Source organism: Phyllopteryx taeniolatus, unplaced genomic scaffold (genome assembly GCF_024500385.1).
Source record: "Phyllopteryx taeniolatus isolate TA_2022b unplaced genomic scaffold, UOR_Ptae_1.2 contig_26, whole genome shotgun sequence".
Lineage (NCBI taxonomy): Eukaryota > Metazoa > Chordata > Actinopteri > Syngnathiformes > Syngnathidae > Phyllopteryx > Phyllopteryx taeniolatus.
Window position 1 is genome coordinate 624,980 of NW_026903184.1, and position 27,612 is coordinate 652,591.

General features: G+C 42.5%; 1 protein-coding gene across 5 annotated transcripts in view; it reads right to left on the bottom strand.

The window, feature by feature from the left end:
* The window catches only part of wdhd1 (WD repeat and HMG-box DNA binding protein 1), a 127,379-nt gene that overhangs the window by 26,185 nt on the left and 73,582 nt on the right, over positions 1-27,612 (bottom strand). For 3 of the 5 annotated variants that reach the window (XM_061765153.1, XM_061765154.1, XM_061765158.1), the window contains 11 exons: positions 26,837-27,078; positions 26,261-26,398; positions 25,534-25,690; positions 19,982-20,096; positions 17,241-17,372; positions 16,939-17,153; positions 16,662-16,792; positions 16,518-16,574; positions 14,485-14,516; positions 14,241-14,405; positions 13,851-13,993 (listed from right to left, as the gene is read on the bottom strand). In XM_061765153.1, the coding sequence (XP_061621137.1) occupies positions 13,851-13,993; positions 14,241-14,405; positions 14,485-14,516; positions 16,518-16,574; positions 16,662-16,792; positions 16,939-17,153; positions 17,241-17,372; positions 19,982-20,096; positions 25,534-25,690; positions 26,261-26,398; positions 26,837-27,078 (1,527 nt within the window). Of the gene's footprint in view, positions 1-13,850; positions 13,994-14,240; positions 14,427-14,484; positions 14,517-16,517; positions 16,575-16,661; positions 16,793-16,938; positions 17,154-17,240; positions 17,373-19,981; positions 20,097-25,533; positions 25,691-26,260; positions 26,399-26,836; positions 27,079-27,612 lie in introns of those variants that run through there. The other 2 variants (XM_061765157.1, XR_009787107.1) reach the window with 2 other exon arrangements.

The window sequence follows — 27,612 nt, forward strand, 5'->3', positions numbered from 1 at the left end:
TCTGATTTGAGCAGAGAGAGTCTGAGTGAGAGATGTGTGGTGCAGAGTTGAGCATTGAGTGCGAGCGTGAGTGTGCTGTGAGTAGCAGAGAGAGATGTTATGTAGTCAGTGAGATATCGATGTGTATATGATGTGAGTAGCAGTGTATATGTGAGTAGTATATGAGATGTCGTATGATATAGATAGTGATCGTAGATGATGTGTGTGTGAGATAGCATGTGAGAGTGTGTATAGTGAGAGTAGATTATATTTGCATAGAGATTGCTAGTAGATATATATATATATCAGATTGAGATATTGAGATAGTGATAATGTATCATATATATATATATATTTTATATATATCATATATATAGATATATATATCTATATCTATATATCTATATATATCATATATATATATATATATATAGATATATATATCTATATCTATATATCTATATATATGATATATATATATCATATATATCATATATATATCATATATATCTATATATATATCATATATATCATATATATCTATATATATGATATATATATATATATCATATATATATATGATATATATATGATATATATATATATAGATATATATGATATATATATATGATATATATATATATCATATATATATGATATATATATATGATATATATGATATCACCTTGGCTGCAGTGGTCCAGTCTTCTGGAAGCTCCTCCCGTCCACCGAGAGCCTGTATCACCTCTTCCCGAAAAGCTGCACAACATTCGTCCTGTCTTCCACCACATGGTTCTCTTCTCTGCCTTTGTCTTCCTAATTTTCCTCCCCACCACCAGAGTCATCTTACACACCACCATCCTATGCTGTCTAGCCACACTCTCCCCTACCACTACCTTACAGTTGGTAACCTCCTTCAGATTACATCGTCTGCACAAGATGTAATCCACCTGTGTGCTTCTACCGCCGCTCTTGTAGGTCACCCTATGTTGGTGCCTCTTCTGGAAAAAAGTGTTCACTACAGCCATTTGCATCCTTGTTGCAAAGTCTACCACCATCTGTCCCTCCAAGTTCCTTTCCTGGATGCCGTACTTACCCATCACTTCTTCATCACCTCTATTACCTTCACCAACATGTCCATTACAATCTGCACCAATGACGACTCTCTCTCTGTCTGGGATGCTCAGAACTACATCATCTAGCTCCTTCCAGAATTTCTCTTTCACCTCTAGGTCACATCCTACCTGTGGGGCATAGCCACTAATCACATTACACATAACACCCTCAATTTGAAATTTCATCCTCATCACTCGATCTGATACTCTTTTCACCTCCAAGACATTCTTAGCCAACTCTTCTTTTAAAATAACCCCGACTCCATTTCTCTTCCCATCTACACCATGGTAAAATAATTTAAACCCTGCCCCTAAACTTCTAGCCTTACTGCCTTTCCACCTGGTCTCCTGGACACACAATATATCAACCTTTCTCCTAATCATCATGTCAACTAACTCCCGAGATTTTCCTGTCATAGTCCCAACATTCAAAGTCCCCACATTCAGTTCTAGGCTCTGTGTTTTCCTCTTCTCTTTCTGCCGAAGAACCCACTTTCCACCTCTTCTTCTTCTTTGACTTCGACTCACAGTAGCTGAATTTCCAACGGCGCCCTGCAGGTTGACGGCGCCGGTGGCGGACGTTGTTAACCCGGGCCACGACCGATCCGGTATGGAATTCTTTGGATGAACGCTCATATTTGTTTGGCAAGGTTTTAAGCTGGATGCCCTTCCTGACGCAACCCTCTGCATTTATCCGGGCTTGGGACCGGCCTACAGTTTGCACTGACTTGTGCCCCCCATAGGGCTGCATTTTATATATATATATATATATATATATATATATATATATATATATATATATATATATATATATATATATATATATATATATATATATCATATATATATATATATATCATATATATATATCATATATCTATATGATATATATATCATATATATATATATATATATATATATATATGATATATATATATATGATATATATATATCATATATATATATCATATATATATATATATATATCATATATATATATCGATATATATCATATATATATATCATATATATATATATATATATCATATATATATATATATCATATATATATATATATGTAATATATATATATATCTCATATATATATATATATGACATATATGATATATATATATATATATATGATATATATATATATATATATATATATGATATATATATATATATATATCATATATATATCATATATATATATATATATGTAATATATATATATATATGTGATATATATATATATATATGTAATATATATATATATATATATATAAGCGGCACGGTAGCCGACTGGTTAGAGCGTCAGCCTCACAGTTCTGAGGACCCGGGTTCAATCCCCGGCCCCGCCTGTGTGGAGTTTGCATGTTCTCCCCGTGCCTGCGTGGGTTTTCTCCGGGCACTCCGGTTTCCTCCCACATCCCAAAAACATGCATTAATTGGAGACTCTAAATTGCCCGTAGGTTTGACTGTGAGTGCGAATGGTTGTTTGTTTGTATGTGCCCTAGGATTGGCTGGCAACCAGTTCAGGGTGTACCCCGCCTCCTGCCCGATGACAGCTGGGATAGGCTCCAGCACGCCCGCGACCCTAGTGAGGAGAAGCGGCTCAGAAAATGGATGGATGGATATATATATATATATATATATATATTATATTATATATATACACACACAACCCCAATTCCAATGAAGTTGGGACGTTGCGTTTAATAAAAACAGAATACAATGATTTGCAAATCATGTTCAACCTATATTTAATTGAATACATCCAAAGACATGATATTTAATGTTCAAACTGATAAACTATTGTCTTTAGCAAATAATCATTAACTTAGAATTTTATGGCTGCAACACGTTCCCAAAAAGTTGGGACAGGGTCATGTTTACCACTGTGTTAAATCAACTTTTCTTTTAACAACATTCAATAAACGTTTGGAAACTGAGGACACTAATTGTTGAAGCTTTGTAGGTGGAATTCTTTCCCATTCTTGCTTGATGTACAGCTTCAGCTGTTCAACAGTCCAGGGTCTCCGTTGCCGTATTTTACGCTTCATAATGTGCCACACATTTTCAATGGGAGACAGGTCTGGACTGCAGGCAGGCCAGTCTAGTACCCGCACTCTTTTACGAAGCCACGCTGTTGTAACACGTGCAGAATGTGGTTTGGCGTTGTCTTGCTGAAATAAGCATGTGCGTCCATGAAAAAGACATTGCTTGGATGGCGGCGTATGTTTCTCCAAAACCTGTATGTACCTTTCAGCATTAATGGTGCCTTCACAGATCTGTGAGTTGCCCATGCTATTGGCACTAACACAGCCGCATACCATCACAGATGCTGGCTTTTGAACTTTGCGTCCATAACAGAATGGATGGTTCTTTTCCTCTTTGGCCCGGAGAACACGACGTCCGCAATTTCCAAAAACAATTTGAAATGTGGACTCGTCGGACCACAGAACACTTTTCCACTTTGCATCAGTCCATCTTAGATGAGCTCGGGACCAGCGAAGCGGCGCCGTTTCTGGGTGTTGTTGATAAATGGCTTTTGCTTTGCATAGTAGAATTTCAAGTTGCACTTACGGATGTAGCGCCGAACTATATTTACTGACATTGGTTTTCTGAAGTGTTCCTGAGCCCATGTGGTGATATGCTTTACACATTGATGTTGGTTTTTGATGCAGTGCCACCTGCACCATTAGTTTTTTGTCTTTCAAGCCTTTACTGGCCAACCATGCAGAGGAGTACTTAGATGCATGTGATGGAGCACTGTGCTGCATAAAAATCCATTCTCTTTTAGAAAGATGAAGACATCTTCCTGTCTCACTGCCTAAAGAAAGCGTCTTCTGAAAACTGACAGAATGTTTGGGAGTTCACTTTGAGCCCATCTTAAACCAGAAAAGGTCCAACCAGCTCATCTTTAATAATACCAGCCCATACCAGTATCCCACCTCCACTTTGGTGGCGTCTGAATTTTAGCGGAGCTCTGTTCCTGTTATGCCGCTTTTCCATTACAAGTTCCAGAAGGCCTTGCCTGGCCTTCATTGGTTTTCCTTTACAACAGGGGAAAAAACACAAGTGGGAGGGATTGGAGCGGGATCAAGAAGAAGGTGACATACTCGGTTCTTGTCGCGCCTTCCATCACGCAGTATTTCATTTTCTGCCAAAATGGACAAAAATGCCCGCACCCCCTCACTCGAACACAGAACAAAAGCTGCTTTGGGCCTGCTGCACACTGCGCAACATGGTCGAACCCGACTGGACTGGAACATCGTGTAGAGTTGCCAACGCACCCCCGCACATGAGCGGATGCCCGGCGAGCCTGTACAGGTGTTTGATGCTGTGTATCCAGGATCTTGTACTTTATCACATTCCTTAAACCATAAAAAAGATAGATTAATAGTTAAGGAAGAAGCCGGTCGCCAAAGAGAGAGTGTGTTGTTGAGAATAAAAGCGAGAGTATAGATATTTGAAAGGAGGCTCGCTGGCCTCATGCATTTGAACATACCTAGCGTTCGCGTACATTCTGGTCCTGAGCTTTGCTTTTTCATTCACTGGTACATTATAAATTATGAATATAGTTAGGTATTAAAGTAAAGACAATATGCAATTCTTTATATACTATTTATATGGCTTGATGCGGAGCGGCTTGCTAAACCCAGAAATGTGTTTTCCTGTGAGGGAAGCCTTATCAGCTGCGACATTAAGATGGCGATTCAAACTGTGAATTGTGGCAAAACCAGTGGCACACTGATCGGCCACTCATGAAAACAGTCACCAAACCACGCACACTGCGCGACAATTTAGTCGGGTTCGGCGGGATCACTCGATGTGCACCAGCCTTTGGACGCAATGTTTGTTAAACTGATACGTCACCGTGCTTAAAGAAACGCCGACATCTGTTGACCAATCAGATAAGTTATATCGCAGCCCACGGCCTGAATTTTAGAACCAGGTCAGAGGAGGTTCTGAAAAGCGGTGCCATTGCCATCGCTCGGCCTCAAAAAAGTGTAATGGAGAAGCGACATGGGGTCAAGCGAGGCTGGTTGGGGGTAGAACCGGTACAATGGAAAAGGGGCACAAGTAAAGCCATCTTTATACTCCCGCGCTCGCACAGCTGACAGTGCCCACATTGCATCACGTGACCGACGCATTGGGCCGCGCAGCCTCCATGCGTCACTTGACGTGCACACGGCAAAAATTGTTGCTGCGTGTAGAATGCCGCGGAGGATCATCTCTCGTAATTGGTCCGTTTAAGTCACATGCTGTGATGACTTAGTATTCCCCTTGGTTCCACATACCACCTACGCCGCCGCCTTCTTGATCAATTTTTGATCTGGTCACCTTGGTCCATTTGTTCTAGCAGACACTGTTCCACCGTCGCCATTGTTGTTCCTTTGTTCCTTGTTCCGGAAAGTAAAAACGGCTCCCGGAAATGGCCAAAAAATGCAGAGGAAACTCCACCCTGTGGTGTCCTAGCCAATACCAGCCGTAGCGACACCCGGAGGTAAACTCTAGTTCTTGGAGGGGAACTGCAGTACATTTTCAATGGGTTGCGTTCGAGTATAAACGCAAACTGCGTGTGGGACAGCCGCAGTGACGTCAACGCGGTCACTGCCCGCGCAAGTATAAAGAAGCCTTAATCCTGCCATGGGACCATCCATCTGGTCCGTCAAGAGTCTTATGTCTATAAAAACTGAGAAATCTGTCCAGATATTTCTTGGCCAAGACTAGATCCTTCAGCTTGTTGTCTTATTCAGTGGTGGCCTTTTTACAGCTTTTCTTACCTTGGCCATGTCTCTTAACACTGAACACCTGGCATTTTGAGGTATTTCAGGTAAGTTGCAGTTCTGAAATATGACAGAACTTGAAGACAATGGGTTCCAAGTAGCTTCACACTTGATTCTTCTCAAATCCTTGGCAGTCAGAATTTCTGAACTGAATTTTAGAACCAAGTGTCGAAACGCTGCTCCGTTTCATTTGGTCAAATCAGATACAGCGGCTGAAATAAGCATTTAACACGTCACCATTTTTCTCACTAAATATATTTCCAAAGGTGCTATTAAAATTTTCAGCAGATGTTGGGAACAACCCAAGTAATCCATACATAAAGAGAAAGTAGAACAAATAAGATCAGAAATTAAGTGTGTGTAATAATGTGAAATGGCACAGGGGAAAGTATTGAACACAAAGAGAGGTGCAAAAAGGCATGGAAAGCCAAGACAATACCTAAAATCTATCAATCAAACACCAATCCAGCCCCTTGTCAGTACAAATGAATATCAGCTGGTTCAGTCCTAATTTACAAACAGGTCTCATTGCCAAGGCGTGAATCAAGACACATCTCATGATGGGTGAGAGCAAAGAGCTGTCTCAAGACCATCGCAAACTAATTGTTGTAAAAGATGATGGCCTTGCTTACAGGCGCATATCTAAGCTTCTGAATTTTCCAGTGAGCAAGGTTAGGGCCATACGTAAGTGGAAAGCCAATCATACCACCATAAATTTGCCTCGATCAGGTGCTCCTCGCAAGATTTGTGACAGAGGAGTGTAAATAATAATCAGAAGAGTTGTCAAGGAGCCAAGGACCACTTGTGGAGAGCTTCAAAAAGACCTGGAATTAGCAGGTACTGTCAAGGTAAACTGTAAACAATACACTCCGCTGCCATGGCCTCTTTGCACGCTCATCACGCAAGACCCCATTGCTGAAAAAAAAAAAAACACATGTCAAAGCTCGTTTAAAGTTTTCTGAACAACATTTGGACAAGCCAGTTAAATACTGGGAGAATACAGTCTGGTCGGATGAGACCAAAACTGAACTGTTTGGATGCCATAATGCACACCACATTTGGAGTAGAAAACGCTGAAAACACCATACCAACAGTGATATTCAGAGGTCGGAACATGATGGCGTCGGGCAGCTTTTAAGCAAATGGTACTGGTAAACTTCACATTATAGAAGGAAGGATGAATGGCCAAATCTACTGAGACAATTTTGACAAAAATCTGCTGCCATCTACGAAGATGATGAAAATGAAACGACGGTGGACATTTCATCAGGATAATGATCCAAAACATACTGCCAAGGAAACTAATTGGTTTCAAAGAAAAAAATAAAGCTGCTCGAATGGAGCAGCCAATCACCTGACTTGTCAAAAATCTATGGAAAGAACTGAAACTCAAGGTCCATAAAATAAGGCCACGGAACCTTCAAGATTTGAAGAGTGATTGTGTGGAGGAATGGGCCAAAATCACACCAGAGCAATGCATTTCAGAATCAGAATCATCTTTATTTGCCAAGTATGTCCAAAACACACAAGGAATTTGTCTCCGGTAGTTGGAGCCGCTCTAGTACAACAGACAGTCAATTTACAGAACACTTTGGAGACATAAAGACATTGACAAAAAACAACAACAAACAACAATTGTGCAAAAAGATGCAGAGTCCTCAGTTCGAATGGCTAATATCGCAATAGTCCGGTGCAATGACCATTGTGCAAAGGGCACTGAGACTTCAAGGAGTGTATGCGGTTTAAAGTGACGAGTACTGCGATAATCTGGGACAATGGTTGTGCAAATGTTACAGATACTCCTCAATCAGTGTGCAAATGGAGCAGATGCTACTCTGGCATGAGTGGCCACTATATGCAAATAGTGCAGCATGGCGAGACAACTACAGTGAGTGCACGAGTAATACATAATACAGAAATGTGACAACGAACTCTAGTCAAAAAATTGCCAGCTTGTTGTAATGGAATTGTAAGTTAGCTGTTCAAGAAGTTGATTGCAAGAGGGAAGAAGCTGTTGGAATGTCTACTAGTTCTAGTTTGCATTGATCGGTAGCGCCTACCTGAGGGAAGGAGCTGGAAGAGCTGGTGACCAGGGTGGGGAGGGTCCGAGAGGATTTTGCACGCCCTTGTCTTAGTTCTGGCAGCGTGCAAGTCCTCAAGGGTGGGTAGGGGGGGTACCGACAATCCTTTCAGCAGTTTTGATTGTCCGTTGCAGTCGGAGTTTGTCCTTTTTTGTAGCAGCACCAAACCAGACTGTGATGGAAGAACACAGGACTGATTCGATGACCGCTGTGTAGAACTGTCTCAACAGCTCCGGTGGCAGGCCATGCTTTCTCAGAAGCCGCAGGAAGTACATCCTCTGCTGGGCCTTTTTGAGGACGGAGTTGATGTTGGTCGCCCACTTCAGGTCCTGGGAGATTGTAATTCCCAGGAACTTGAAGGTCTCGACGGTTGACACAAGGCAGCTGGACAGCGTGAGGGGCAGCTGTGGCGAAGGATGCCTCCTGAAGTCCACGATCATCTCTACAGTCTTGAGCGTGTTCAGCTCCAGGTTGTGTCGGCCGCACCACAGCTCCAGCCGCTCCGCTTCCTGTCGATATGCAGACTCGTCACCGTCCTTGATGAGGCCGATGACAGTGGTGTCATCTGCAAACTTCAGGAGTTTGACAGTCGGGTTCGCTGAGGTGCAGTCGTTCGTGTAGAGAGAGAAGAGCAGCGGAGAGAGGACACAACCTTGGGGCGCCCCAGTGCTGATGCTGCGTGTGGATGAGGTGGCCTCCCCCAGCCTGACCTGCTGTGTCCTGCCCGTCAGAAAGCTGTAAATCCACTGGCAGATGGCAGGTGAGACGCTGAGCTGGAGAAGCTTGGATGAAAGGAGTTCAGGGATGATGGTGTTGAACGCTGAGCTGAAGTCCACGAACAGGATCCTCGCGTAGGTCCCTGCACTGTCGAGGTGTTCTAGGATGAAGTGCAGTCCCATGTTGACTGCATCATCCGCAGATCTGTTCGCTTGGTAGGCAAACTGCAGGGGGTCCAGCAGGGGACCTGTGACACTCTTGAGGTGGTCCAGCACAAGACGTTCAAAGGACTTCATGACCACAGATGTCAAAGCGACAGGCCTGTAGTCATTCAGACCCGAGATTGCAGGTTTCTTGGGGACTGGGATGATGGTGGAGCGTTTGAAGCAGGATGGAACTTCGCACATTTCCAGTGATCTGTTGAAGATCTGAGTGAAGACTGGCGCGAGCTGGTCCGCGCAGACTTTGAGGCAGGATGGAGACACGTGGTCCGGGCCTGCCGCTTTGTTAATCTTTTGTTGTTTGAAGATGCGTCTCACATCCTGTTCATGGATGGTTAACGCAGAGGTCAGAGGTGTGATTGTGGTCGCGGGTGCGGCCGGGTTGGTGTGTGGTGTGAAACTGTCCTTTTCAAATCTGCAGTAGAAGGTATTCAAGTCGTTGGCTAGTGTGCTATTGTTCTCAGCTTGGGGGGATCGTCGCTTGTAATTAGTCAGCGACTGGAATGCATGCCAGACTGATTTAGAGTCGTTTGCGCTAAACTCTTTTTCCAACTTTGCTGTATAGATCCTCTTTGCAATGTTAATTTCTTTGGTCAGCTGGTTTCTAGCTCGATTATACAGGGCCCTGTCCCCGCTCTGATATGCGTCCTCCTTAGCTTGGCGAAGCTGCTTAAGTTTAGCAGTGAACCACGGCTTATTGTTGTTGAATGTGCGAAATGATTTTGTTGGAACACAGACCTCTTCGCAGAAACTGATATAGGATGTGACAGTGTCCGTATATTCATCCAGGCTGCCAGCTGAATTTTCAAAGACACTCCAGTCTGTGCAGTCTAAGCAGCTTTGAAGTTCCATCTTGGCTTCATTTGTCCACTTTTTGACTGTTTTCACTGTAGGCTTCGCACATTTAAGTTCTTGCCTGTACGTCGGTATTAAGTGAATTAAGCAGTGATCAGACGAGCCCAAGGCTGCACGAGGTATAGCACGGTATGCGTTTTTTACCGTGGTGTAGCAGTGGTCTAAAGTATTATTTTCCCTGGTAGGACAGTCGATGTGCTGCTTGTATTTAGGGAGTTCGTGGTTGAGTTTAGCTTTGTTAAAGTCCCCGAGAATAATGAGGGGTGAGTCGGGGTGTTTTTTTTCAATTTCGTTGACTTGATCGGCGAGCGTTAGCAATGCGGCGTTCGTGTTAGCTTGAGGCGGAAAATAGACGCCAGCGAGAATGAATGATGCGAACTCACGTGGGGAGTAGAATGGTTTACAGTTTAAGAATAGCGACTCCAAATGCGGGCTGCAGTGTGTGCTGAGCACCGTGACGTCCGTACACCATTTTTGTTGATATAGAGGCATATCCCGCCGCCCTGTTTTCCCCGATGATTCTATGTCGCGGTCCGCTCGATGAATATGGAAACCGGGAAGCATAACAGCGCCATCGGGTACAGCGTTGCAAAGCCAGGTCTCCGTGAAGCACATGGCCGCGGAACGTCCGAAGTCTTTCCTGGTCTTTAACAGAAGATGAAGCTCGTCCATTTTGTTGGGTAGGGAGCGTACATTCGCGAGGTGGATCGACGGGAACGCCAATCTGTGTCCTCTCTTGCGGAGTTTCACCTGAATGCCTGCTCGCTTCCCTCTGTGGCGACGCTTCCGTCTCCATGCGCCGAAAACCGCGGACGCCGCTCCGGTGAGTAACTCGGGGAAAAAACTGAGCGGATATTCGAAAGTTGGTGACAGAAAGTCCGGAGTAGACTCCTTGATGGTTAGCAGGTCTCCCCTTGTGTAAGTGAGTCGTGTAAGGTCTCCAAAGACGGACGAAAAACACAAAAAACACAAAAACAAAGACAATACTAGAGAGCGCGTTACCGAGGCGACCACACTGGTAGGCGCCATCTTGGTTGGCTGTCACTGCAAACAAAGGCTTTTGTACAAAGTTTTAAATAAATACCAGTTGTCGTGTTCAATAGGTTTTCTCTGTTTTCTTTCATTTCGCATTTTTACACACAAATAAATTTGTGATCTTATTTGTTCTACGTTCTTTGCATGTATGGATTACTTGGGTTGTTCCCAACATCTGGTGAAATTTTCATGTCAATACCCACCTTTTGAAATATATTGAGTGAGAAAAATGGTGACGTGTTAAGTACTTATTTCAGCCGCTATACAAGTAGACAGGCTCAACCATAACAGCCCTACCTTAAAGCTACAATTTCACAACTAAACTCTAGAGGGTATGACAGACACAATATTAAATAAATTAATCAGGAGACAGGAAATCTCAACATAGTTAATATAGCTGATTAGAATTAATTAAAGGTATAAATTAAACATGAAATGCCATCCATCCGATCCAATCCATTTTCTACCACTTATCCAAGATCGGGTCGCGGGGGCAGTAGCTTTGGTCTCAGATTTGGAGGTGCTGATTCTCATCCCAGCCGTTTCACACTCGGCTGCGAACTGCTCCAGTGAGAGTTGGAGGTCACGGTTTGATGAAGCCAACAGAACCACATCATCTGCAAAAAGCAGAGATGCAATACTGAGGCCACCAAACCGTACCCCCTCTACGCCTCGGCTGCGCCTAGAAATTCTGCCCATAAAAGTTATGAACAGAATCGGTGACAAAGGGCAGCCTTGGCGGAGTCCAACCCCCGCGGGAAACGAGTCCGACTTACTGACGGATATGCGGACCAAACTCTGACTCCGGTCGTACAGGGACCGAACAGCCCGTATCAGGGGGTTCGGTACCCCATACTCCCGAAGCACCCCCCACAGGAACCCCAAGGGACACGGTCGAACGCCTTCTCCAAGTCCACAAAACACATGGAGACTGGTTGAGCGAACTCCCATGCACCCTTGAGGACCCTGCCAAGGGTGTAGAGCTGGTCCACTGTTCCACGGCCAGGACGAAAACCACACTGCTCCTCCTGAATCTGAGATTCAACTTCCCCACGGACCCTCCTCTCCAGCACCCCTGAATAGACCTTACGAAGGAGGCTGAGGAGTGTGATCCCCCTGTAGTTGGAACACACCCTCCGGTCCCCCTTCTTAAATCGGGGTACCTCCACCCCCGTCTGCCAATCCAGAGGCAATGTCTCCGATGTCCATGCAATGTTGCAGAGGCGTGTCAACCAGGACAGCCCCACAATATCCAGAGCCTTAAGGAACTCCGGGCGAATCTCATCCACCCCCGGGACCTTGCCACCGAGGAGCTTTTTAACCACCTCGGTGACCTCAACCCCAGAGATAGGAGAGCCCGCCTCAGAGAACCCAGACTGGTGGAATTGAGGAGGTCTTCGAAGTATTCCCCCCACCAGCTCACAATGTCCCGAGTCGAGGTCAGCAGCGCCCCATCCCCACGATACACAGTGTTGATGGTGCATTGCTTCCCCCTCCTGAGGTGTCGGATGGTGGACCAGAATTTCCTCGAAGCCGCCCCGAAGTCTTTCTCCATGGCCTCACCGAACTCCTCCCATGCCTGAGTTTTTGCTTCAGCGAACACCAAAGCTGCATTCCGCTTGGCCAGCCGGTACCCATCAGCTGCCTCAGGAGTCCCACAGGCCAAAAAGGCCTGATAGGACTCCTTCTTCAGCTTGATGGCATCCCTAACCGTTGGTGTCCAACGGGTTCGGGGATTGCCGCCACGACAGGCACCAACCACCTTACGGCCACAGCTCCGGTCGGCCGCCTCAGCAATGGAGGCGCGGAACATGGTCCACTCGGACTCGATGTCCCCCGCCTCCCCCGGAAGATGAGCAAAGTTCTGTGACCTAGGGTGTCCTGGTTCCAAGTGCACGTGTCGACACCCTTATGCTTGAACATGGTGTTCGTTATGGACAATTTGTGATGAGCACAGAAGTCCAATAAAAGAACACCGCTCGGGTTCTGATCGGGGGGGGCCGTTCCTCCCAACCACGCCCTTCCAGGTCTCACTGTCATTCCCCACGTGATCATTGAAGTCCCCCAGCAGAACGATGGTGTCCCCAGCGGGAGCGCTCTCCAGCACCCCCTCCAAGGACTCCAAAAAGGGTGGGTACTCTGAACTGCTGTTTGGTGCAAAGGCACAAACAACAGTCAGGACCCGTCCCCCCCACCCGAAGGCGGAGGGAGGTTACCCTCTTGTCCACCGGGGTGAACCCCAACGTACAGGCGCCGAGCCGGGGAGCAATAAGTATACCCACACCTGCTCGGCGCCTCTCACCGTGGGCAACTCCAGAGTGGAAGAGAGTCCAACCCCTCTGGAGAGGACTGGTACCAGAGCCCAAGCTGTGCGTGGAGGCGAGTCCGACTACATCTAGTCGGAACTTCTCGATCTCACACACAAGCTCGGGCTCCTTCCCTGCCAGAGAGGTGACATTCCACGTCCCGAGAGCCAGCTTCTGTAGCCGGGGATCGGATCGCCAAGGTCCCCGCCTTTGGCCACCACCCAGGTCGCACTGCACCCGACCCCTATGGCCCCTCCCACAGGTGGTGAGCCCATGGGAAGGGGGACCCATGTTACCTTTTCGGGCCGTGCCCGGCCGGGCCCCATGGGTGCAGGCCTGGCCACGAGGCGCTCGCCTTCAAGCCCCACCTCCAGGGCTGGTTCCAGAGGGGGGCCCTGGTGACCAGCGTCCGGGCAAGGGAAACGTGAATCCATTAATTGCATTCATTGTATTACATGAAATGCCACCATCATTTATTGCATGGGAATATATTAATGGATAGTAAGTTTTGGGTGTGCAATGTACATAGGTAGAATACTTCTCGATATCTGGGTTTGCATTATACTCCAGAGCGTATTGTACACAAGAAATTACGGTATATCACATTGTTCTATGGGCATCATCCTCTTCTGCATTCACAACGACTGAGACAGAGAGAAAGCTTTTTGTGCAACGTGACTGTTTTCAAGATAAGCTGTTGTATTCCTTCAGTAAAAACACAGGATTGGATACTCCCAACTTCTACCTCTTAGCTTTGGAGTTGTCTGCTAGTGAGGGAGCAGTTGAGAGATCTGCTTGCTTGCGTTGATCATCTATGGCCTCAATTTTTTCCTGAGTCTTCTTTATGACTGCCTTGGCATTAGTCATCTGCAGGAGAGTGGACTGAGCCTAGATGGAAAATCAGACCAAAAATGATACAGTTGTAAAACAGTTCAATTATTTCTACTGTTTTGTCTTATATAACTATAACATCCAATATGAAAATTGAAATAAAATGTTTGTGCCATATGGCATGGATATTTTGCAGGGTCAAAAACGTGCTGTGTGGCTGGTTCTTATAGAACCTGTGCCTCCAGTTTCACATCGTTGTAATAAGTATCTACTCCTATAAGGAGCTTAGAAAAAATAATAGTACCTTTGTCTTTGCTCGAGGGGGGAGTGGTTTGAGGACAGGGGTTTTGTTTGACTTCCTTACAGATGCACTTAGTGGAGCAGACTTCCTGCTAGACGTCATGTTGTCAAGGATGTTTGCCACTCGAGGCTGACAAGACACAGGAGAGGACTTCCACGAACCGAGAACCTGCATGCATCCCGTCCAAACCTTTAAGATGATTAACATACAAAACCATTTATTTGTTTGAAATATCTCCAGAACTCACCTTGAAAGGGTTGGAACGTCCACCTTTGCTCGCTGGAGAAAGAAAATAAATACATAAAATAAAAAATACACCTAAGGTGAGTCATGCAAATATGAAATTATTGTAGCTCAACATTATTTTGCAGCGCAATTATGCTCCAATATTCATAATCACACTGATGCTATGGAGGGGAAGGTGGGAGCTAAATTGCATGTCTCCTCAATATTAATAGCTGGTAGTGTTCAAAATGGTTGAACTACCTGTTAGTTTTCAGACACATTGCCTTAATTCTTCCAGCCATACACCCTTGGGCCTGATTTACTAAGATCCCAAATAGCAGGTGTTAAATTGCATGTTCACTCACTCTCACGGATTGTGCGCGCTGTTGGCAACAGGTGTCGAGGTGGATTGAGACGGCCATTTAGGTAGCTCTGATGGCTTCCACCATGGAAAATTTTGGAGATTTCCGGAAGCGCAAAATGAAGTTTGAAGTGATGGAATTGGAAGTGTTAGTGGAAGACAAACAAACGAACAGGTGAACCTACCAAGCACATAAAAGTCATGTTTTCCTTGATTTTACTCAGAGTGCAAGGTAAATGGATGTATCTACCTAGACTGCGTAACATTGCGTTTAAAATACAGGACAGCACACCGAAAAACTGCTGGGAGAGGCCAACACCAAAAGTCACAGTGGGCCAATATCAAACGACCCAAATATGGAAAAAATGCAGTCAAAACAAATTTTCTCATGTGATATGCCCTTAAATCATTCAACGCTCCAAAATTGCATTGTTGAAGAGACAATATGTCACAACATTTTTTGTTTCTTTTATTTCGAAAACGTTTACATGGGCGTAAAAGATCTGCTCTCTGTGGGGACACTCATTTTGCTTGTGACTCCCCCTGCCACAACAAACGCAGTCCTGGTTATGATATCACAGCAATGTTTTTCAGACGCAAAACCTGCCATCACAATGTCAGGTTGGAGAAATGACATTTTGCATGCGAAATTAATGTAGTTGCATAAACTCCTCCCAGAACGTGCAAAATTAACTGTGCAACAATTTTGCCTGTTTGGCTGACACAGTTCTGTGCAAGTAGATAAGCCTCTACATCTGTTTGTATGAGCAATCAAGTTAACACCAGTTTTGGCATGCACAAACCTTAAGTAAATCTGGGTCTTTGACTGGATACACCAGGGTGGGGCATCTGGCGGCCTGTGGGCCGCATGGCCCCTCAATTAATTTTTGGGGAAAAAACAAATTTAAAAAAGTTTTTTTTGGGGGTGTACACAGAGAAATTTTAAACATGGGGTAGAGGAAAAATGTGGCCAGTGCCCACACTCTGCGTGGCCCCAAGATTTATTCAAGGACAAAATAAATAAATAAATAAGAGTTTCCCTTAATTTTGGGGGGGAAATTTTAGACGCGGTAGAGTAAACGTAACCAGCGCCTACACTTGGAGTGGCCCCTAAATTAATTAACAAAAAAATTAGTTTCCTCTACCGTAACAGAGCAGTTTAAAGTTGTAATACTATCATTCACCACTAGATGGCAGACATCACTTACTATATCGCGTCAGAGCTTCTCCATCAGAGAAGAAGAGTGGTAATGACGCAATGGCGAAAAGCTGCGATCCAGAAAATCATGTGGTCCGATGGTAAAAAAAAATTGTGGCCCCCGCCATCATTTAAGTTGCCCATCCCTGCCCTCCACCAAATGCCCAAATTGATCCTCACGGAGAATTTTATTATTATTTTTTTAAATAGTGTCACTTGAACCATAAATCCAGCATTAGCGTAATACAGGTGGGCTACATCTGAACTGTCAATCAAAGGGCTGACAAAACAACCATTCATATTCACATTCAAAACTACTGTATGTGCAATAATCCTAACATGTTTTTGGAGTAATGAAGAGAAATGCCGTTGTTTGTCTTGGGAAACACTAACCACGTGTCAGTGAACTGCCTTTTTACAATTCTCATTTGCTCATATTTACATTTGGATCATTTCAAAACTAAATATACAGACTTTTTAATGAGGCATATCTTACAGAGCGGGGCTGCTTGCTTTAAAGGCGATCCTGGAACGTTGGCAAACAGGTTTAGACCTGCAGGGTCACACACATGCCATATGTGTATGGTATTCATTAGAGGCTCTAAGAAGAACGCATACACAGAGTTCAGGGCGGGCTTACGTTTTGGGGCTTCTATTCCATCTTGAGACTCAATTTCCTGTTGGTCCTCTTCCTCTTCAAGCTCTTGGCCTGGCTCGTCCTCCAGTGTCTGTCTGCGGTGATGTTTTTCTTTGCCCTCAGTGTGGTCATAACTGTCCATATATGAATGTGAATTAAATCAGGCAAGTTTAATACAGATATCTATACAGAAATACTGTAGGGCGTGACTGCAGTGTTGTGACTTTAGCAGTTTAATCTTTCACTAGAAATGTCATATCACTTCATATTTTAGCATTACCCCGATGAAGTACGCCTGATGTCAGAGTGCTCCATCTCCTCCTCCTGTTCATTATGAATCTGACCAGCTTTTTCCAGCGCAATCTCACTGAGCCGTTGTGCGAGAGCCATGCGTCTTGACCTTGAAGCGTATCGAATGGCCAGCGTCACCACGTTTTGAGTCATTAGTTCCGCCAACTCAACGCAGCGAAACTCTCTTTCCAGCTTACATGACAACTGCAGGAATCAAAATTTAAGTGACTAGGCAGGATGAAAGACAATTATAGCACAAAAAAAAGAAGTGATCAAACTTTTTATACTGACTGCAAACATCTTCATCAGCAGCTCCTGCTGTTCTTTCTGCGACTGACTTTGTCCCACCTCATCTATTTCATAGCCGCTAGAGGATAGGAAGCTGTAGTGGCTGTGGAAGAGCACTGAACGCCAGAACTGTTCCTAGAATATTACCAATTAAATGAGCTTAATGTCTACAGTGCATCCGAAAAGTATTCACAGCACTTCACCTTTTATGTTTCAGCCACATTCCAAAATGGAATACATTTTTTCCCCCTCAGAATTCTACACACAACACCCCATAATGACTGACTTGTTTTTCGGAAATTTTTGCAAATGTATTAAGAATTTAAAAAAATTAAGAAATCACGTAAATGTACGTAAATATTCAGAGCCTTTGCCACGAAGCTGAAAATTGAGCTCAGGTGCATCATGTTTCCACTGATCATCCTTGAGAGGTTCCTACAGCTTAACTGGAGTCCACCTGTGGTAAATTCAGTGGACTGGACATGATTTGGAAAGGCACACACCTGTCTATAAAGGTACCACAGGTGACAGTGCATCTCAGAGCACAAACCAAGCATGAAGTCAAAGGAATTGTCTGTACACCTCTGAGACAGGATTTCCTCGAGGCACAAATCTGCAAAGGTATAGAAATATTTCTGCTACTTTGAAGGTTCCAACGAGCACAGTGGCTTCCATCATTCGTAAATATAAATTCCGAACCACCAGGACTCTTCTTAGAGTTGGCCGCTCGTCGAAACACAGCAATTGGGGGAGAAGGGCCTTTTTTCAGGGAGGTGACCAAGTACCCGATGGTCACTCTGTCAGAGCTCCAGCGGTCCGCTGTGGAGAGAGAAAACCTTCCCGAAGGACAACCATCTCTGCAGCACTCCACCAATCAGGCTTGTATGGTAGACTGGCCATACGGATGCCACTCCCCTAAGGCACATGGCAGCCTGGCTGCAGTTTGCCAAATGGCACCTGAAAGACTCAGACTATGAGAAAGAAAATTATCTGGTCTCACGAGACAAAGATTGAACGCTTTGGCGTAAATGCTAGGTGTCATGTTTGGAGGAAACCAGTCACCACTCACTACCTGAACACCACCATCCCTACAGTGAAGCATGGTGGTGGCATAATGTGGGGATGTTTTTCAGCGGTAGGAACTGGGAGACTAGTTAGGATTGAGGGAAAGATGAATGCAGCAATGTACAGAGACATCCGGGATGAAAACCTGCTTCAGAGAGCTCAGGACCTCAGACTGGGGTGAAGCTTAATCTTTCAACAGGACAACGACCCTAGGCAAAGAGCTAAGACAACGAAGGAGTGGATTCAGGACAACTCTGTATGTCCTCGAGTGGCCCAGCCAGAGCCCAGACTTGAATCCGATCAAACATCTCTGGAGAGATCTGAAAATAGCTGTGCACCTGGCTGCAGACAACAGAGTAAAACACAGCAAAATAGAAGCTAATTCATACACAAACTGTACAATGTGATATACTGTAGTAACAAATTAAAATATTACAAGTTGTACATTACATCAGAGCACATGGTGAATAAAAGGTCCATAAAAGGCACATGACCGGATAATCTCTAAAGCTTGAGTACTTGCATGAAGAAAAATGTAATCGCCTGAATGCTAAGACTTTAGAAAAAAAAAATTATTTTTGCATAAATATATAAATAAATGTAGAAGCCTGCAGATGACTATAGATGCGATTCTCAAATTTGTAGTGGAACTGTGTAAGGTTTCAGACTCATGTCCCGATTGCATTTTCCAGCTAAGCAATCACATCTATAGTCATCTGCAAGCTTCTGTTGCACAATTTATTTAGGTAAGTCATCTAAATAAAATAGAATAAATATATTATTTATTGAAATGTACTTTTATACTGTATAATAAAACTCCCTAGCTCAAAGAATGTCTGCAGCCAGGTTGGCATTGCAAATGTGAATCAGTTCTCAATTGCCCGACCTGGATATAGGGTTAGGTTTTAAAGGTAACAAAAATATTTGAAATAAGATAATGAAAGCTTGAAATACTAGCATTTTTTAGATCCAGTAGTTGTCATTAATGAGCAACATCAGCCTCATTTGCTTAAGATACCCTGAACTAATTAGTGCGATGGAAACACAAATCACTTGGGCCACAGGAACCTTTTGCTACCAGGAACTCAAAGTTCCTGGGTTGGTTGGTGGAAAAGCCCCTAAATTAAAAAAAGCCTCGAGGCTGTAATTACTGCCAAGGGGCATCAACGAAGTATTGAGCCTGGGCTTTGAATACTTATGTACATTGATATCTTAGTTTTGTATTTTTAATACATTTGCTAAGATCCCCCCGCGTAGAATTTTGAGGAGAAAAAGTATTTATTCCATTTTGGAATGAGGCTGTAACAACAAAATGTGGAAAAAGTGAAACGTTGTGAATACTTTCTGGATGCACTGTAGATCAAATCCAAATCATATTGCGCTTGCACATCAGAAATGCAGGTCAGACGAAAAAAATAGCTTTGTCTTTTTCAAATATGCGTAATCAATACTGCAACAAAAATACATACACAGAGAGCCAAATGAAAAATCTAAGGCAGCTGGGTTTGATGAAAAAAAAAATGTCTGGCAAAAGATAGTTTCACATTCCACCCTTCTGCAATCAGTGTGGTTTATCAGCTCATGTAGTTTTTCAAATTGTTGCAATTTCTGTTAAACAAACTAGAGATTAAAAGACAAAATGTGACCAGCTTTGTGAGACATCATGTTGGTACGTTTACCTCCATCTGTCCTTTCTCAGTGGTTGTCTGACATAGGGGCAATTTGAATGGCAGGATAGCCACAGCAGGTCTGGGCAGGGTCGGTGGATACCTCGAGCCTTTACATGGTATACACCTTAAAAACAGACCACATTTTGACTAAAGCTGTCAAAATTAAATTGATTAATCGACAACTAATCAATCAAATTAATTAACAGCTATTTTAGTAATCGATTAATCGTTTATAGCCATTGTTTAACTTAAAATTGTCCAACACTTCTGATTTCAGCCTCTCAACAGTAAATATTCACTGATTTCTGTAGTCCTTCTTGAAAGCAGACTGATTATCTTTTGTGTTTATATTTTTATATTTGTAAGATATTTTCAATCATCAGCTTTTACAATGGAAATGTTTACCTATTTTCTGACATATTACGGGCCAAACCAGTTACTGTCTCATAAGCCGTTTATGAAAATAATCTTCAAAGTAGTTATGAGATGAATCTTCATTTGCAGTCATAGTATGAAAACCCTGTAGATGATGTAGTGGAACCTGAAGCAGCCTCAGAAGTGTATATCAAATTAGTAGCCCTTTGCATATTTTGTTAGTTTTTTCAAATAATCATTCTGAAGTTAAGCGCTTTATTTGAACACGTAACTCTCTTTTTATTTGCTTGCTCTTATTTTAAAATTCACAGTCCTACTTTTATCTAGTAAATGAGAAAACACACAGTTGTGCTCATATGTTGGATTACCCGTGAAGAATTTGTAAGATGGGTACAATTCTTTAAAGAAAACATGAAGGTCCAGGTGAAACACATTTAGTTTTATTTTAATAGGATTCAAATTAAAATGTCAAGCATTTCAGAAAAGCATTATCATCATACAAAACATAACCATAAAGAAATGAATGACGATTTTTGTTCAGTCATCAGTCGTATTTAAAAATAAAATAAATAAATATTTCACAAATTCTGCTAGGGTATGTAAATTTAGGAGCACAACTGTACATAGCAGTCATACGTACCCCTGTCATATTGGAATGAAAGTGTAGGCTACACTTTTTTCATAGCCTCTAGGTGGTGCTGGCATATTAGATTGAAAGAGTACACCTTTCTCATAACCTCTAAGTGACGGTGGCATATTGAAATGAACGTGTACCGCGTTTTCATAACCTCTAGATGGCGGGATACATTTAAAAAAATGGGAAAGTTTCCCCCCCCCATTTTCCCCTATACCTATGTATAATGCGCACCATTGAGTTTTGACTTTTGGGGGAAAAAAATTTGCATTATACACGAGAAATTACGGTAATTCACCGATCCGATCAATGTCCGCAAAAGACACTTACTCCGTGTCGACATCGTGTAGAGTATATTTGAATTCAAAAGCTCGTTTATTTTTAGCGTTGTCGCGTGTCTTTTGACGTAGTACTGTAAATATCTGACAACCAATAAAGTTATTTAAAAATATATATGTCGGCGGTGTGGGACAGACAACACGTAATGTCCGGCTCAGAATACAAGAAAAATTTGGTCTTTCATGATTGCACTATGTCAGACTACTGCAATAAAATCTTGTATTCCAGTACCACCACATCCAGTCTTTTACGATCATGGGGCTTTATCTTGTCAACTCATAAATGCGACCGGATACACTCGTTACCATGGCGACGACGCGGGTATTATCAGAACAAAATAGGGAAAAACGTGTGCTAGTGGTCACCGGTGGTCGGGAGATTACATTAATTTAAGGCTTGCTTGAGGTATGTTCACATACTTTTAATATAATACGGCTAGTAAGCAGGCAACAAAACGTTATGTAGCATAGCAAGCTAGTGCAAGTACTAACGGTTGTGCGTAAACATCCAGGCGTGATGTCAAATCATGCTCTAAAGTTTCACTGTGTGTGAAGTAATGTACAATAAAGTAATTCAACTAAGTAAGTTAGCTCCCATTATTTCTGTCATGTTGTAATGCTGGGTTGACCTGATGAGAATACATAACCTGACGAGAGCAGTGATTTCCAACCTTTATGGAATGAAGGCACATATTTTACAATTGGATAATCTCTCTGCACACCAACAAACAAAAATGTACAAAAAGTAGATGCACAGTAATTACTGTATATACTTCCTGCCATCTAATAGAATAGCATTGATTTGTTCTGTCTGTCACTATGCCTCACTGGCATAAATAGAGGACCAAAGACACATTATTAAATGTAAATGAATAATTTCTTTGAGCAGTTAAGTAAAATTTGATAATTTCCCACGGCACCCCTGAAGATTGCTCATGGCAGACTAATGATCCACGGCACACTGGTTGGGAAACACTGGACGAGAGAATGAATAATTTAAGATACTCAGTATACATTACACAAGTATATATAGTAAATTAACAAGTCATTTAAATAGACACATTGCTCCATCTTGTGATCAGATCGGTGATCGGCCCCAAAAATCCTGATCGTATAAAGCCTAGTCCAAACATTAACGGTGGCCTGGTGGTCGGACCACCACCTACATACAGACACTGGCACACTTAGGCCGGTACAAATGTCTAAGTCACCGAAAATTTTCACCCGCTCAAAAATGGCCCAAAACTGCATTTTCAGTGTCGATTTGAAATTCTTTTATCACCGAAACATCTCGTCCAAGAAAGAATGTTGTGATGACGCAAGGAGAAACTGACCAGCATCGCCTGACTGGATTAACGGGCACAAATTTGGGTTAGCCTCAAAACAGTAATCGAAGCTAACAGCGCTACCCTCATGCATCAGCTCATTCTTTCCAGCCTGGCGAATCTTAATCTGCCCTCCCTGAGTGTGCCTTCAGCTGTTTACTGACATCCCAGTTGGAGTTTACTGTAAAACTAAGCAAAAAACAGAAATAATTACCATTTTATATTTAAATATAAGACACGCCGTTATAGAAATCACCAGATTAAAGCTAACAGTCAATGGAGAACTATTGACAGGCTAGCTAATATTAGCATTTGGTCATAGAGGCATTTATCTTCAGGTAAATATTCACACCCAAACACCATAGTAAAACATAGACAGGTAATATAACAATACTAACAAGCATTTATTCTTCCTAATCTGTGAAAAACAAGTTTATTAACGTTATATCGCGACCTTCTTCTTGTACTATTTTCCTTAGGTTACAGTAAATGAGTAGCTCGCACCACACTGCCCACAAGAGGCCAAGGCAAACACAGCAGGAACAGCAGATAGTCCTTGACTGTATAAAAAGACACTTTTTCCTAACTCTGACATGTAATCACACTAAACTTCTCCCTGTTTTAGGTCAATTAGTATTAACAAAATTATTTCTATTTGCTAAATGGAAGGATTTTTATTTTTTTTTAACTATCATAGACAATACAATCATGGCTAAAAGCATTGGCATGTTTTTAGCCATGCATGTATTTATTTTTCTTTGGTTTTATTTCTTCCAATTTCTGAAATTTTAATATATTATTAAATGATTTGTTACCAATTTATTTTCTGTTTTTTTTTTTTTTTTTAAGTTTTGGTAGTTGAACAAAATACAAAGTTTTAAGATAAATGAATAATTGTGTTTATTAATCATGATTTCACTATCAATCAAAATAATCTTGATTATCGTAATATCTCGTGTATAATTTGCATGTATAAAATGCACCCCCAAAATTGACCTTAAAATTCTGGAAAACGCTTCCACCTATGTATAATGCATTTTTACAATGCATGATTTTGCTTCTACCCATATGATCAAAACATGAAGTATTATCTGTATGTTGTTAGCTTTTTCAAACAATTATTCTGAAGTTAAGCTTCAAAGAATTATTCTGAAGTCAAGCACTTTTTTTGAACGCATAATACTTATTACTCTTATTTTAAATAAACAATATTTCACAAATTCTGCCAGGGTATGTAAATTTATGAGCACAACTGTACAAAAATAAATAAATAAATAAATTGTACCAGCATCACCAGATTACAACCTTTTATTGCTCAGTGACTGTTATTTTCCTCAATGTTTTTATGACTCAAAAGTATTCTCTGTCAATTAACTGTCTGTTGTTGTACTAGAGCGGCTCCAACTACCGGAGACAAATTCCTTGTCTGTTTTTGACATACTTGGCAAAATAAAGATGATTCTGATATGCAGTCATACATGCCCATCATATATGGTAATGAAAGGGTAGGCTACACCTTTTTCATAACCTCTAGGTGGCGGTGGCATATTGGAATTAAAGTCTACACCTTTCTCATAACCTCTAGATAGCGGTAGCATATTGGAATGAAAGTGTACACCTTTCTCACAACCTCTAGGTAGCGGTAGCATATTGGAATGAAAGTGTACCGCTTTTTCATAACCTCTAGACGGCAGCATACATTTATAAAATGTGAAAGTGTTTTCCATTTTCCCCTATACCTATGTATAACGCGCACTATTGATTTTTTACAATTTCTTTGGGGAAAAAAATGCACAACAAATTACGGTATTATTTTCTTCCATAATCGCTCAGGCCTTGTGTAGCATCCCCTCCCCCTTCACACTGCACAGGCGACCAAGAGCTGCGAAGCAAACCCAAACAAACAGATCATACAGCCAATAGCACTCACTGTAAATAAATTGAAAAATGTACATCTAATCTATTCAAGCGGGATCGGCAATGATTGGCAGATCTCACTCATGGTTTATCGATACCGGAATTGGCAGCATAAAACACTGATCAGAGCACCCCTAAATATACATTGTGTGCAAAACATCAAGACACAAGCTCAAGCATTGTTGGAATGTCAGTGCTAAGTAAATATTTTATTTTTTAAATGTATTTATTATTTTAAGCATTATTGTTAATTTGTGCAGTTGCAATCAATGCCTTGATTTCAGTGAGGTTTGTACAGTCATTGCCAAAATTGCAATTGTACGAATAATTTCTTAAAGGGGCTTAAATAATACAGTATAAAGACTCTAAATACAAAATAATCACGAAAACAACTTATTATTACATGAAAATAAGGGGCCAGTACAGGTTCTGACAGGGCCACCACAACTTGGCTCATGGTGGCCCAATAGGGCCACCACTCAAAAAGGCTTAATGTCGGGCCCTGCATTAATCAGTACCAAAAAAGTAGCTCTTTGGCTATGTCCATACTGCAGGTCAATTCCGATTTTTTTGCCCAATGTGACTTGTATCTGATTTTTTCATGTCAATGTGAACAGTACATTTCCGACTTTTTCATATGGCCAGGCCTCTTTCATATGTGGATATGAATCGGATATGAATGCAATCCGAGTGCAGTATGGAAGCTCACGGGACGCGCATCCGACTCATACGTCAAACGGCGACAGTCACAATTCTTTGAAAAACTCCCTTGCATATAATACATAATTCATTTTTATCCGATTATTCGATTAGTCAATGGACTAATCGATAGAATAATGGATTCTAAAAATATTCGATACCGAATGCCCGAACTTTGACTATATATCACATTGTACTGCAATTTGGTTGTATACATGCAAACATTTTGTTTTACTCCCAGGCCAGGGAGATAATTTAAATTATGTGACTCACCTGAGTTGTTGAGGGTTCTCATGCACCCCAACTACCCAGTAGTGGTCTGATTTGCTTTTGCACGTTTCTCTGGTATTGCAAACTGGTGTCCAAGTGAAGCCCAAGGAGCGGTTCAGCATTCGCACCACCCCTTCAGAGTCCACGTAACATGGGGTACCTGACAATACACAACCAGATCTTAAAAATATTGCAATGGAAAAAAATAAAGGCATACGGGGTAAACCTTTGCTTATTAACTCTTTTCACTGTGGGATTTTTCACCGTGTGCAATATGGACAATTTTGTGAATAATTTTGTTAACACTGATAATGTTTGGTAGGGATCTTTAAAAATTCAAATGATCAAGAAAATGTATGGGGCGGCACGGTGGACGACTGGTTAGAGCGTCAGCCTCATAGTTTTGAGGACCCGGGTTCAATCCCCGGCCCCGCCTGTGTGGAGTTTGCATGTTCTCCCCGTGCCTGCGCGGGTTTTCTCCGGGCACTCCGGTTTCTTCCCACATCCCCAAAAAACATGCATTAATTGGAGACTCTAAATTGCCCGTAGGTGTGACTGTGAGTGCGAATGGTTGTTTGTTTCTATGTGCCCCGCGATTGGGTGGGAACCAGTTCAGGGTGTACCCCGCCTCCTGCCCGATGACAGCTGGGATAGGCTCCAGCACGCCCGCGACCCTAGTGAGGAGAAGCGGCTCAGAAAATGGATGGATGGAAGAAAATGTATGAAGTACCCTCAGCGGTAAATCCGAGCCAGCATAGGTAGGATTTGTGAGAGATTGGGAGAGGTTCGCCATTGATGATTTGCCTCCGTTTTCGACCAAACTGCAGTAGCTGCACACCCAGTGCCTGCTCCCCATCAAAACTTGTCCCTGATGGTTTTAAATGAGACAGATAATCAAATACAGTATATACAGTGGGGCAAAAAGGTATTTAGTCAGCCACCAATTGTGCAAGTTCTCCCACTTAAAAAGATGAGAGAGGCCTATAATTTTCATCATAGGTATACCTCACCTATGACCGAACAATTGGTGGCTTGACTAAATACTTTTTTGCCCCACTGTAGTCTGCAGACCAACAGTATACTACTAATGTTTTACAACAGTTTTCTACTAATGCAGGAGTATTTCAATGACATGTATTACACAGCAGATTTGGCCACAATTCTATCACAAATTCCTTATATCACACATTTCAATTGCAGTGTGGCTAGTGTCATTCATTTAACTGAAACGATGTATACATTCTTAAGAATCATACACGAAGATGCATTTAGTGTATTTTAATTGTGTGTGTGTGCATGTTGGTACCTCTGTGGTACACGATGAGCAACTGCTCTCCGTGTCCCGCCATGCAAACCACAGATCCCGGCAGACTGAAGATTTCCCTCTGAACTCCTCCGATAGAGAAAAGCCTGACCATGAGTGCGCTGGTGGCGACTGCCGCCCAGCCTTGACCAAGACACAATGCCCTTGCGTCCTCACCCTTAGGCAAGTCAACCATCCACTCCTTGTTGGTGTCCCATGACGAGAAGTGAAGGCAGTGTATTTTACTAAGAAAGCAAAGATGACAATGTTTAATGTTTACACAGTTGTACAACAAATGAGGCGGTGTCTTGTGATAGGGAAGTCTGGCCTTTCCTGCTTGGATTGCTACCGCTGAAATCCAGATATGGAGATAACAAATGGATGGATGACCTTGTATGCGTGGTGAAAAAAAAAAAAAAAAAAAAAATCAAAGAGTACATCTTTCGTCGAAATCTTGACAGGTACACGGCCTCTAAGTATGGCTCCCTCGTGCGGTCGTAAAAAAAGTATTACGTGACATTATGGCTCACTCGAGTGGTGATAAAACAATAAAACCGGTACGTTTAAACAATAAAGCTGAGACTTCAAATGGTGATAAAGCCATAAAAGTGTCACTTCAAAGGGTTGTAAAGCAATACGAGTATCATGCTAAAAAATCTAGTGCTTCAAAGGGCCATAAAACAAAACCTGTACTTCAAAGAGTCACGCGAGGTAACCACTAGAAAATGCCTGGCCAAATGTCTGGGAAGGGGTAAAGACCATGCCAGGTCATCCCCAGG